Source organism: Astatotilapia calliptera, chromosome 1 (assembly GCF_964374335.1).
Source record: "Astatotilapia calliptera chromosome 1, fAstCal68.1, whole genome shotgun sequence".
NCBI classification, from domain to species: Eukaryota; Metazoa; Chordata; class Actinopteri; order Cichliformes; family Cichlidae; genus Astatotilapia; species Astatotilapia calliptera.
In genome coordinates, this window is record NC_137422.1 from 28,616,406 (window position 1) to 28,631,034 (window position 14,629).

At 36.4% G+C, this 14,629-nt stretch overlaps 1 protein-coding gene across 3 annotated transcripts in view; it reads left to right on the top strand.

The window, feature by feature from the left end:
• mdga1 (MAM domain containing glycosylphosphatidylinositol anchor 1) overlaps positions 1-14,353 on the top strand; it is a 217,687-nt gene extending 203,334 nt beyond the window's left edge. For all 3 annotated transcript variants that reach the window (XM_080299800.1, XM_080299801.1, XM_026171878.2), the window contains exon 18: positions 9,533-14,353. In XM_080299800.1, coding sequence (XP_080155926.1) covers positions 9,533-9,618 — 86 coding nt within the window. In that variant the 3' untranslated portion in view covers positions 9,619-14,353. The remainder of the gene's footprint in view (positions 1-9,532) is intronic.
• Positions 14,354-14,629: the final 276 nt, after the last annotated feature.

Below are 14,629 nucleotides of genomic sequence, written 5' to 3' on the forward strand. Positions count from 1 at the left end.
TGTATATGTGTCTGTTAATATAAGAAACAGCAAAACAAAAACAAATGGAAAGTGATCCAAAAGACAAAATATGGCTACCATCAGCTGTCCTCTGCAAACCAAGTCATGCAGGCAAACATGCACACACACACACACACACACACACACACACACACACACACACACACACACACACACACACACACACACACACTAATAGGAAAAAAAAATCTTTCTATCATAATATATTGACCCTACAATTTGACCCTACAATTTGATTAACCAGTTTTAAGTGACAAATTTTACACAGCCCAACATGAAGAAAAAAAGATTGAAATACACTCTTTACTAGGACTCGGAGCAAAATAGGAAGGACCCCAGGTACAGACATAGATGAAATACAGAAGCAAATGCTGTGTGTTGCATTATAATATACAGCGACATGTACTTAGAATGTTCATGTTAACTTTCGCCAGAAATTATTATGAAAAAATATTAGAAATAAACAAAAAGAAAAAAATTGAAAACACACAATCTAATAAATTATTAACATCCTCCTTTTACCTCCTCAAACCTTGAGTGTGAGTTGGTGTGTCTGAGTGTGCTGATGATTGTCTGCTTGGATGTGCAGTGCAATCTCACACATATGTGCATGTAACAACACTGGCGGATGGAGTGAATAATGGATGAAGGTGAAAACAGGAAGAGGAAAGCTCTTGAGCTCTCAGAGCGGGCGCGTGTGCATTTGTGTCCTGCAGGTTTTATGCAGGCAGAGACTCACAGTGCAGACAGATGGGCAATTATCAGGCAAGTAACTAAAAAGTCTTTGCCACTGCAAGAAACAAAATGCATCTGTCTTGGGTACAAGCTCTACCTCCATGAAGTTGGTGAGGTAAAATAGGGATTAGAGAAGAATAAACCTACACTCAAAAAAATAATTCATTGGATCAACGTAATTTTATCTTGCCAATTATATTCCATCTAAAAAATCATGTTATATTAATCCATCTTGATTGGGTTGTTTTAACACGATATATGTTTGTAAGTTTAACATAATATTAACAGTAACATTCCATTAATTTGACTTTTATTCAAACAAGTTGTTTGTACCAACTTAGTCTAATTAAATTTAGTTAAAGTCATGTTATATTGTTTAAACACATACATCAAAAGTCAGTCTTGTTACATGAACTAGTACAATATTTGTTTGTTACACCAGTGATAATCTTATTGAATGAACAAATGTAACTTCTGTCTGTAGTACATGTTGTGTTCATATTACATAATGTTCAACAAAAAATTCAACAGACTTAGAGCAACTTCCAATCCAGCTATCCTCTTATCTTTATCTGGGCTGCGGAAGTGATAAGGTAAGAGGGGCAGGGTACATCCTGGACAGGTCACCAGACTATTACATAGAGACAAACAACCATTTGCTCTTTAACACCTTTGGGTAATTTAGAATCACCAATTACCCTTACCCTAATAACTGAATGACTTCTAACTGTGGAGGGAACCAGAGTACGCAGAGAGAACCCATTGCAAACTTGGCCAGATTGAACCCAGGACCTTCTTGCTCTGAGGCAACAGCACGAGCCACCATGGCGTTGAGCTGTCAATACAGACTCAACAAAAGTAGGAAAGCTATGCTTGATGCAGAATTTTCTTTACGTTTTTGTCCTTGACAAGTTAAACCATAGTAAATAGTAATACAGGGAGTGCAGAACTATTAGGCAAGTTGTATTTTTGAGGAATAATTTTATTATTGAACAACAACCATGTTCTCAGTGAACCCAAAAAACTCATTAATATCAAAGCTGAATGTTTTTGGAAGTAGTTTTTAGTTTGTTTTTAGTTTTAGCTATTTTAGGGGGATATCTGTGTGTGCAGGTGACTATTACTGTGCATAATTATTAGGCAACTTAACAAAAAACAAATATATACTCATTTCAATTACTTATTTTTATCAGTGAAACCAATATAACATCTCCACATTCACAAATATACATTTCTGACATTCAAAAACAAAACAAAAACAAATCAGCGACCAATATAGCCACCTTTCTTTGCAAGGACACTCAAAAGCCTGCCATCCATGGATTCTGTCAGTGTTTTGATCTGTTCACCATCAACATTGCGTGCAGCAGCAACCACAGCCTCCCAGACACTGTTCAGAGAGGTGTACTGTTTTCCCTCCTTGTAAATCTCACATTTGATGATGGACCACAGGTTCTCAATGGGGTTCAGATCAGGTGAACAAGGAGGCCATGTCATTAGTTTTTCTTCTTTTATACCCTTTCTTGCCAGCCACGCTGTGGAGTACTTGGACGCGTGTGATGGAGCATTGTCCTGCATGAAAATCATGTTTTTCTTGAAGGATGCAGACTTCTTCCTGTACCACTGCTTGAAGAAGGTGTCTTCCAGAAACTGGCAGTAGGACTGGGAGTTGAGCTTGACTCCATCCTCAACCCGAAAAGGCCCCACAAGCTCATCTTTGATGATACCAGCCCAAACCAGTACTCCACCTCCACCTTGCTGGCGTCTGAGTCGGACTGGAGCTCTCTGCCCTTTACCAATCCAGCCACGGGCCCATCCATCTGGCCCATCAAGACTCACTCTCATTTCATCAGTCCATAAAACCTTAGAAAAACCAGTCTTGAGATATTTCTTGGCCCAGTCTTGACGTTTCAGCTTGTGTGTCTTGTTCAGTGGTGGTCGTCTTTCAGCCTTTCTTACCTTGGCCATGTCTCTGAGTATTGCACACCTTGTGCTTTTGGGCACTCCAGTGATGTTGCAGCTCTGAAATATGGCCAAACTGGTGGCAAGTGGCATCTTGGCAGCTGCACGCTTGACTTTTCTCAGTTCATGGGCAGTTATTTGGCGCCTTGGTTTTTCCACACGCTTCTTGCGACCCTGTTGACTATTTTGAATGAAACACTTGATTGTTCAATGATCACGCTTCAGAAGCTTTGCAATTTTGAGACTGCTGCATCCCTCTGCAAGATATCTCACTATTTTTGACTTTTCTGAGCCTGTCAAGTCCTTCTTTTGACCCATTTTGCCAAAGGAAAGGACGTTGCCTAATAATTATGCACACCTGATATAGGGTGTTGATGTCATTAGACCACACCCCTTCCCATTACAGAGATGCACATCACGTAATACGCTTAATTGGTAGTAGGCTTTCGAGCCTATACAGCTTGGAGTAAGACAACATGCATGAAGAGGATGATGTGGACAAAATACTCATTTGCCTAATAATTCTGCACTCCCTGTACATACACGTGGTGTGTGTATGGTTGTCTGCCTCTTACAACCCCAGTGATTTTCCTGTGGTTTGACATCTCATATGATCTTGTGAATTTCGTGAGTCCAGGCAACTATAACCACTCTTCCTAGATTGTATCGTGTCATCTGAACAAGAGCAAATTAAGTTTTTGAATTTCATGCACATCCAACATGATTTAACTGCGTTCACCATAGAAACATGAAATTATTTTGTTCAAATGACAAGTTAGACTTTTGTAAATGTAGCAACCACCCAATTTACTTTTTTTAGTGCAACTCTGTCAGTAATTGTACATTTTCATTTATGACTTTGAGAAAAATGCAAATTAATTTAGAATACATAACGTTAATTCGTGACCAGGTTCTAGGCAGGAAGGCTAGGTACAGACATTTACCACTTCTGGCATTGAACCATGGAGCACACATTTATAACTGATTAACAGAAAGGTACAAGTCTGCGTCATAATTGAAACCTTGTGCAAAATATAGATCTAAACCTTTTTTAGGTTATCAATGAAGAGATAGATATTAGGGGGGTGAGATGAAAAGTCAGTACTATGGCACTTGTCTGCACAATATGTGACAGGAGTACATGTAGATGTGACCAGCAGCATTGCCCTGCTGTGATCACACTTATGTCTTTTACATAAAGTTCATACACCCACACACACTCCCACGCATACATGTGCGTCCACCTTGGAAGTGTTTTGAGCAGGTGCTTACTGTGTATGCGACCACTGCAGCTGCCGTATAAGCATACTCACATGCACATCTGCACACATTTACTTCAGGTCAGCTTTGTGCACACACAAGAGACTTTTATCCTAAATGAAGGATGATTGCCTCTGACATGTTTGGTGCAACTCCACCTGCACAAAACACAGAGCCCCACCTGGCTCATATGTGTTTTATTGCAGGAGAAGAGGCAGTTTACTTTAAACTGAAATCTTTGTTGTTTTTCTGTTGCTCTTCTGTCACGCTGGTCCATTCTCAAATAATTAAACAAAAACGTTTTTAAAAAAGTGCATGAACAGTACATACAAAAGGCTGAAATTAGTCCAAAAAGACCTATTGGGCAACGACATGCAGAGTTCTGGTAGTGATATTAAATGTCTGCCTATGCAGTAATACAAATGGAGCTTTATCCTATTTTTCAAGGTTTAATTTAATTTGTGCGTAAAAGTTCCAACAGAAAGCTCATTTCTTTCTTAAAGAAAATAATACTGGAAACTACAATATATTTGATTCCATTGCTGCACGCAGCAGGCAAGAATAAGCAGCCAAAATAGAACTGAACTTAGTCGCACAGATAATAACGAAGTTAAAACCTCAGCTTACACGCAAGGTTTTAACACAGATACTAATTAAACCCCACAGGGCACACATGTCAGACACACACACAGGTGATCAAATTTATTATGAAAACTATACCAGCCTTCTAACTGTGAATTTTCATGAGAATGAGGAGTCAAGATATAAATAAACCCATTTTTGCACACTTGACGAGAACGTGTCCAAATGTGGATATTATTTAACTCCACCCAATAGCCAGATTGAGATAATCAAAAACCTTTGCAACACAGGCAGAACTGTGGAATTACTGCTTAATTATTTTGTTAACCTGTGCTGGGCAGCTTATAATAAGCTCTCTAATTTGATAAATTTACGGGCACTGATGTCCAAAGTTTTTCAGCAGGTGTGTGAGTATCTTTTGCACCATGGTTATCCTTAGTCATGCTTTTAATCGCATTTTGGAGCATAAAAGACGTGCAGCGGGGGGGTCAGAGGGACAGCGTATTTGAATTTATTTCACACAACTTTCTGAATGACAAATTTCCAAGTAAAATATCAATGGCAAAAGTGTTTCGACATCTTTTTTTCCCCATTTGCCAGGGGGTGCTGTGATGGCTGCCTTTGGCCAGAGGCAGTGCTGCAACACCTCCAGCACCCCTGGTCTTGGAAATAGGACGAATGAATGAGTGCGTAAAGAGAACATTTGCTAAATGAAAGGGAGGAAGCAAGACAAAAGTATTTGAAATACAATGTTCCAATATCAATCAAAAATCAGAGCTGTAGTTAAATAATGAAAACCATTTGCAAACAGAACCACCACATAGGATAGCAGATGAGAAAATCATGTCATCATTTACAGTCCAAAAAAAAACGTTATGTGATTTATGGCAATAAGGCCTGAATAATATCTTTTTTTCAGTTTCTTAGCACAAGTGACTTATGGACGGTTCATCAGATATGCCAGTGTTTACCCAGAATTCTTATTAACTCTTTAAAAAATTGGCATTTGCAGCCACATTTTCTACTTTTTCTGAAGGGAGAATATTATAGAGATTATTACTACAGAGGGAAGCATATTTAACTGCATTACACATGGAAAGCCCTAAAATCTTGAATAAAGCATAAATGAAGAATTTTTAATTGTTAAACCAATTTATATGGTTGATGGGGTCGCTTAGTGATCGAGTATTTCATGCATTCTTTTAACGTCTGTCAACTTTAGTGGAAACATTTTTTTCTAGTCATACTTTTTAGTTAATTTTGCTATATTTTTACTTCTAGTTTTTAAAATGATTGTGTATATTGATACTGTTTTGATACTTTCAGTGTAGAAGTATATTTAGAATCTGGTTGTAATTTGGCTGTGAATGCTGACACAAGTTGCTCTTATCTGCTAACCTCTGGGGCAGTTCTCTTTACAGTGTGCTGCTTTTTGATTGGTATTTGAATACCACCTGGTTTTACATGTTGTTATTATTATTGTTTTCTTAAATTATACTAATGGCGGCTTGCTGAAACTTGTATGTCTTTTTGCCCTTTAGTGTTTTTATCAGCGTGTTTTCTCCCTTTTCTGCTACATTTCAAAAGACTGCACCCTGTTTATCTTCCAAAGACTTGGAGTTGAGTGCCCTATTACTCTGTATCCTAAACACCATGTTCCACTCAATTGGTCGCCTGCATACTTTAGACTCTACTATAGGAATGTGTGTGTGTCAGTGTGTGCCTGTTTAAATGTGTGTCTTCTGCATACAGATACAAAATTTATTACAAATATTGATTTTCTGCCTGAAGGATGGACCCCTGATATGAAATCATATTGATCTTTTAAATACAATACCCATGCTTTTTTTTATGAAACTGTGTCTGAACAGCTTGCATTTGTAATTTATGTATTAAAGGAGGGTGTGTATTGTATGTGTGTTTTGTAGTTTGCTTTATAGGACTGTATATATAAATGAATATAAATGAAAGCTTTAGATGATCCTGTGTGCTGTGTCTGAGCTGGTATTTTAATTTTCAAATTCAACAAATCTGAACAATTCGATTACACCATATAAAAAATGTCTGCATTGTGTCTTCCAACTGTGCTTTAACAATCACGACCTTCAGAAAAAAGCTAAGGAAAACGGTTCAACAAATATTGATGATGACATCAATCGTAACTTCTTTACTCCCATTAAAATCTCGGAGCTGTCAGGGCAATGTATGGGATCTCAGTGGTGAAGCTTTCTGTTTCTCTTGTTTACTCAACCACCTTCTCAGCCATGACTGTCTTCTCATCTTTTCTTCTCCATACAACCTGTTCTTTCTTCCCTGACAGTTTCTGTGAACCTTTTTCTACAAACCCTCCTTCTTTCTTCATAACATTCACAACACAGTTTGATAATTTTCACATGATACTTCTTAGTAAAACTACCACTTCAGGGCATTCTTTAATGCTCAAATAAAATTCAATTTGTTTAGAGTCAATAAATCATTGAAGGCTAGCTCCAATTTACATTCATGTTATGCATTTAAAAATGCAATAAAAGAGACATAAAATATCAAAAGGAACACAATAAAACAAATACAGTCATACAAGATTCAGACAACACACCCGCAGGCTTTAAGGAAGTCTTAAGCCACATAGATAAACACAATCATCACACGCACAGTTATTTACTTAGTTTGTCGTCAATCTTCGGTTTGTCTTCTATGACAGTTTTGTCACAAAAAAGCTTGCTGTCTGCTTTAGTGTAATGTTCCTTGTATCCTTGATCATTGATGATTATTATGTAAATGCTTATAAGTGTCCTTGATAGTTTTTAGATTTCAGTAAACTGTCACATACATCTCTTACTAAAAGTCGTCTTCATCTCAGAAAACCTTCTGAACCATCCTGTTTATACAGCCTTTGCAACCAGTTAATTCCGGTGAGATGTAAAAATCAACTTTCTTATAATTTTAAAAATATATATTTGTTTATGGCTACAAAGCCTTTGTGATTGTTCACTACTACTTTAACTGGGGAAATTACAAAAAGCACATCAGTCGAGACCTGTACTAAAAAGCAAGTTCAAGAAACCTTAGATGAATTTTGCTTTTCTGGCTTTGTCTACCTAACCTCAGCATTTAGACTAAATATTCACCAAAAGGTTATTATTTGATTTGGCTAACTCAAACCAGTTTACTAATGTAGCTATGAGTGTGTTCAAATAAAAGAGGTTGTTAAAAAATAACAAGTACTGTAAAAGGCTTAGGCAAACTGTTTTAGAAATATATTGCTTACAACAGGAAAGGGCCATTTTTAAATTTGTTGCTGCTGAAATTTAATTATAGGGGGAAAAAACATTGAGACAACTTGTTTTTAACACAAAAGCACCTTTTATTAGGAAATTCTGCAAAATTGCAGGCAATATATGAACAGAGTTAAATCTTCTGGCAGCCTGTTGAGTAAAGCTTATCAGCAGTCTACTGGACCAAACCCGGATGCTCTGGTACCTTTTCCCCGAAGGCAGGGGGCTGGAGAGGGCCTGTGAAGGGTTCGGAGGTGTCACCCACAAGGCTGATGGCTTTGTGGGTGAGGCGGATGTTGAAACCAATGATCTTGCTAGCTGTAATGTCAAATGATTCCCAGAATATGAAGAAATCCTTGTGTGCAAGGGACAAGGCTGAAAAACAAATATTGGATGTCCATGAGCTCTCAAGCAGCACTGCATCAAAAACAATCATGTTTCTCTCACGGAAATGACAGCATAGGCTCAGGAACACTTCTGAAAAATAACTATCTGTGAACACAGTTCATCGTGCCATCCAAAAATGCAGGTTAAAGCTCTATCGTACAAAGAAGAAGCCATATGTGAACATGATCCAGAACTGAAGGACTGAAAGGATATGGTCTATCTGGCTTGTTCAGTTCAAATCTTTGCATTTTTGATGGTATGCATTAGTGTCTATGGAATTGGCCGCTTGCACATTTGAAAAGGTATACACTGGTTTTGGAGCACAGAAGATTCAAGACTTTTGAGCAGCTAGAATCCTATATCAGACAAGAATGGCACAAAACTTCTCTTCCAAAAGTCCAGCAACTGGTCTCCATAGTTCCAAATTCCCAAGTTTACAAACTGTTTACAAGCTGTTGCTAAAAGATGGGATACTACATAATGGTAACTGGGCCGTGTCCCATCTGTTTTGAGAATTAGTATTGCTATCAAACTCTAAATGAGCTATTTTTCCTAAAATGGTACATTTAAAAAAAATTGGTTTATGAGACTGCAAGTAATTAAAAATCTCATTGTCATCTTATCATTCTCTTTTTGTTTACACATCCAAACGTTCCAACTTTTTGGAATCAGATTTGTATTGCGAATTAATGGGAAAATGAGTTATTATGAGTTATATATGAGTTAAGACTCAGATGGAATGTAGGACTTAGGGAGAAGTTACAAGACATAGCCAGACTTTTGGCTCCATACTCATAAATTTGAGACATCCATTTGTGAGAATTATTCTGAAAACATTACCCCCTCTTATTCCAAAGCAATGAACATTCTTTGTGGCAGATATCACAGGCACGAAGGAAACATGCTGTTACTGTTCCTGTTACATGTTTTTTTCACATGCGTGTGATTCTTTAAATAGTCTCCTCCCAAACTAGACACATAAATATGCAATAAGGCCAGCTGCAAAAAAAACATAGTAGATTTTTTTTGTGTGTGATAGACAATATTTTTTTAAAATGTATACTATTGCAATCTGTGCCCCTAGATATGAGGGGTTTTTAGGTTATGGTTTTGTATCTCTTTTTTTTATTCTGAACATAAAGTAAGTTAGCGTAGCAGAAATGAACCTTACTAAGGCCTACATTTCTATAGCACAGGCCAGTTTTGGAAGAATACTGGAATTATTTAATCTTGATAGCAGAAGCTGTTAAAAATTGCTAATATGTTATTTCTGTGCTAACATGACTCTTTTTTTGTTTGTTTTTTTGTAGTTCTGATTGGAGGATCACACCCACTCCCACTGGCTAAATGGCTGGCCTTTGGCCTCTCCTGCTTTGTTTCACTACTCTTCAGATGATGAGCACTCCCCATAGCACCACCAACTGTCTGTGCTGACAGACACTGCCCTGACTTGCGCTCTTTTACTTCTCTCTCTTCCCCTGTACCTGTCTTTTCCTCTGCGTACCTGTCCATTTACTTGTCTGTCCTCTTCAGTTATTGCAGTCTTTCTGTCCTTCATGCATCCAACAAGAAACACTATGTATTTGTCTATCTTCTTGTCCTCTGCTCTCTTTTTTTTTTAATATTTCACCTATTCGCTTCATATAACCAATCAATGCTCATACTGTATTTAAGGTTAACATACTTAATGGTCTTTGACATAGAGACTTGAAATTCCCTCCTTTATCCCTTGATTAGATTCTCTTTATCCATGTCAGTGTGCCACTTTGTCAACTTTGTCTTTTTTCTCTCCTTTGTCATCCTTCTTGGTCCATATGTGTACCCTTCATGTATCTTCACTCCCTTGAACCGCTATCCTCGGAAGTCCTTCCACCCTATTCCCCAGACACACCAAAGTGTCGGACACTCAACCAAAGATGACAAAGGACCTGAGGGAATGAAATGGGGGAACGGGGATTCTAGGAAGAAAGTTAAAGAAAGAGCGAGAGAAAAGGGAAAGTGGTCAAAACAACCTTTTCCACAAAGACAGTCTCCCTTCCGGACCAGCCTTTGGCACCATGGGAGCTACTGATTGATAAGGAGACACTAAAAACTAATGACTGAATGAATAAATAAATAAATCAATCATTGAGGAAATGACAAACCAGGACTGAGGATAAAAGAAGGGTGTCCTTGGTAGCCTCTTGGTAGCCTCTCTGCTTGCCACAAGAGACGAACCTCATACGTGTACATTTATCTTATATATATATATATATATACATATATATAAATAAATATATATTAAATAAAATGAAGGTTAAACAAAAACACAGCTAGGGCAGTGGAGGACTTTACAAAGTGAAATTAAAGAAGCACAACGTTTATACAACCTCTGCTGTTCCTTTGGATTTTATTCAATTTCTTATGTGATATTGCAATTTGTCAGACCTATTCAGTGTTTTTGATATTTGCTTTTTTTGTTCTGTTATGGCATCATGAGGGTCAAGGTAATTAAAGTATTACATTCATATTTATGAGAGGCAGAGAGGATGATTTGTGATCCAGAACCTGACTGAGCACGTGAATGGAAATGCAAAAATGACCCAAACCAACTGGTAACCTCAAATTTTCTTCGCAGATACAGATGAGTACACATATACACCCAGACATAAACAAATAAACACTCCGTTTTCATTGCTGAAATCACTGTCAAACACACGTCATCCGATGAGGAACACAGGAGGAAAACCTTGGCTGGTAGATGCAACTTTTACTTTTGTACTGTCTATTTCATTAACTTCTTTTTACTAGATATAGGAGTCAAATATCTGAATTAATCAGAACACAGCAGGCAGACGTGCCTCAAACATAAAGCAAATTGTGGTGTTTTATGGGAAATGGATAAGCGCCTGGAGTAAGTTTCGGCACTTCTTCTTTCGCGGGTTATTGAATGTCATGTATGGATTTCCCCTACCCAATGCGTCAAAGGTGGAGAAGATTAGCAGTCTCTGCCAGATGTGCAGTGTGGATTGAATAATACATTCTTTGTTTAATTACTGAATGTCTGTATTATAAGCACTTCTCATAGTCCCATAGATATGATTGTTAAAATTAAGCAATACTCATATCTATATATCTACATAATTGTTCTCATTGCATTTAAAAGTATTCTGAAAAAAATCATTGTGTCCAAAGCACAGCAGAAAGGTTTTATCTGTCATCTTTCATCAATTATTGCAGATACCAGTGTAATTCTGGTAATTGTAGCCATTTAAATTTTTAGTGTGCTTCAGTTTTTCTGTACTGTGCTTCAGCTGTTGCTGATGCTGATCATCTTCATCACCATGTGTAATGGTATTCATCTCTTTTCTCTGCATTATGTCACAGCGAGTTCATCTTTGAATTTATTTCACTTTTTTGTTTATATCTGTTTTCTTTGTTGTAGTTGGTAAATAATATACATTATTCATAATTTTTTTTCATTCATAAATAGAAGAGATTATGTGCCTGCTTGCACAGCTTATGTGTATAAAATCATATTGTGTAATTGCTGCAAAGTTGTGCAACACATGTAGGATATCTCTGTGAAACACCACAGACTGCACTGTATTATATGAACACTGAAGCCCTTTGAAGCCTACTCTAAGCAAATCATCATATTACAAAAATAGTCCTGTATCTTAGCTTTAGCTTTGTCGTTATCCATTTACTTTGATCTGATAAGTGCATCTGATGGATGAGTTAATTTGAATTACTTGATGGGGAATTCTAGGGAGATGCTTTCTTGTAAATGTAGATTGTTCATTCTGCAAGTGGCCTAAAATATTTTCAGTTCCTGGTAATGTCTTCAAAATAGCCATCAATTTATAGAACACAACACAGCATAGTGGCTCTTTTTGTTTTGTTTTTTTTGCATTGATTTCATTGTCTCCCCACCTTGTCTGTAGGCAAATGCGTTACATGAGGCATTCATATCAGCTTAAGTTGTATAGCATCATCAGAAGCATTAATGAGCACAATAACAGTGCAGTAGATAATGCACTTTAGAAATATGACTAAGCATTGCTATATGTGGCATTTTATCATGCTTACATCATATCATTCCTCATAGTTCTTTGTCCTTAGAAATAACAAGGTAAACACTGTTAGAACTGAGAGTTAAAGATGGAAGTTGTATGATGCATTATCTTTTTCACAAAGAGATGCAAATGCTTTTCATTTTTCATTTTTTGTTTCCATGACAACTTATAATTAAAGGCAAAGCCATCATATTAGTGGTCCCACATAGGAATAAAATGTTAACACATAAAGATACACATATTATTGTTATTTAGTATTCCCGGATTAAAAATCAATGTATTACTTTTTGATTTAAGTATGTATGACACAAAATAATAAATTTTGAGAAATACAATTAGATTAATTCTGAACACTGTCTTGGGTCACTTTAGGCAAAGACAATATTTAAAGATTTACAAAATTTGTATTTTTATCCAACAAGTTTTGCACCTTACTGTTACTGGCAGTACTCGATCCCTGTTCAATTCTAAATTGGAAAAAAAAAAATTAACAAACTTTTAATTAAATGGCTTTATGTTTGTATTTGTTTTTATATAAACAATTTTAATAACCCTTTAGTTACTATCCAGTGATTCCTTTTAATATGTTGAGTGTAATCACACATGTAGGAACAGTTTGGACATGTATTTAGGCTAGATAAAAAGCTTTGCATACATCTTCCATAATAAAATGACATGCTAGTTACGTGCTTTTGAATTCAAGTGATATTCATTATTTGAGTACCATACAATAAATCTATCTACTTCATTTGTTTTAAAGTAACATCTGTCATAAACTCATTATTTTTTAAAGATGGTTAATAGTGGTTTTAGTGATGTTCTTAATATAATAATATACTTAAAACAATTGAAAAGTGAACCAAAGAAAGGAAAACAATTTAAATGCTTAATATACGCACACTGGGGATTAATATTATGTAAGCAGTATAAAGTTATTTGGTGATTTGGTAATTATAAAATCTGCTCCATCTGTGTTTAGATCACACCAGTGCTCAATGTAGTCTTCCTAAAATTACAGAATTCTTGGATCATGTTTGTGTCCATTAAATACTCATTTCCACTTTCCATTTGCAGCAATATCATTCATCTGCTGGCTTAGGCAAACACTGGCACACAAACACACATTTCTGCTATCATGCAGATGAATAATAACAAACGGAGTGGGCACACTGACTGTTAATCTTCCACCTACTATAAAATGTCTACTGTCTTGCAATTGTGGACCTACATGAAACAATGTGAAAGCAGAGAACAACGCGTCTGCACTGAGCAGTTCTGCGGCGATATTCTTCCCAGCAACAGAAAAATTGAGACATACTTTATTTTTTATTTTTTTTACATCAAAATGATATAATGTGAAACAATCACAATGTAAGTGCTGAACATGCCTGAAAGAGTCTTTCCTGTGATGTTCCTTAAAGTATCATTTAGGTCTTACAGCCTTTGTTTATACACCGGAATAACCCTTTTCACTAAATACTTTGACCTTTGCCTGATTTCTCAACAGAAGGTTCAAGACCGTGTTATGTGGTTGGAGACAAAGATCATCTCAGCTCAATGTTTGATGGAGTACACTCTCTGCAAAAACACAAGGACTTTGAAATTGATTAACATGTGGCCGATGCATATATCTTGCAAGTCCACAAGTAACTGAATGCCAGTGTCCAAGTGGACTTTTTGATATTCAACACACCCACAATAGTATCTATGTGCTGTGTCGTATGACAGCAAACACCTTCAACGTGATAAGCCTTAAAATCTTATAAATTACTTTTTATGACTCACCTGACTGTTGTAACACACTGTAAGAACATCGTCTTCATATCAAGTCAATTTTGGGAACCCGCACACCGGTCACAGTGCAGACTGTCAGATTTTACAGCATGCAGCAGTCGATATATTGATCCATTTTGGAACAGAATATGTGAAATGCGCCTTTAACGGGTAGAAAAGAAAGAGCGGTAGCAAACGATGCTGCGTGTTGTACATCTCTGTCATGTAATTGAGCATTTTAAAGGAGAATATATTTGAAATTTTACCCAAGAGGTATAAATAAAAAAACTATTCAACAAATAGATGTGTTTATTATTATTATTATTATTATTATTATTATTATTATTATTATTATTATTATTATTTGTAGTATTATTATTATTATTATTAATGCTTCTGTGCCTCTTGTTACATGGGAAAGAACGCTCAAAGAGGGGTGAGGACAGTGTTGGATGAGAGCAATACCCTACACATACTCTAAATACATGGTGTCTATTAATTAATTTAACCAGTTGCTCAAATAAGAGACGTTTTTCTTTTCATATATATTATATATACTCACTATATCATTGTAAC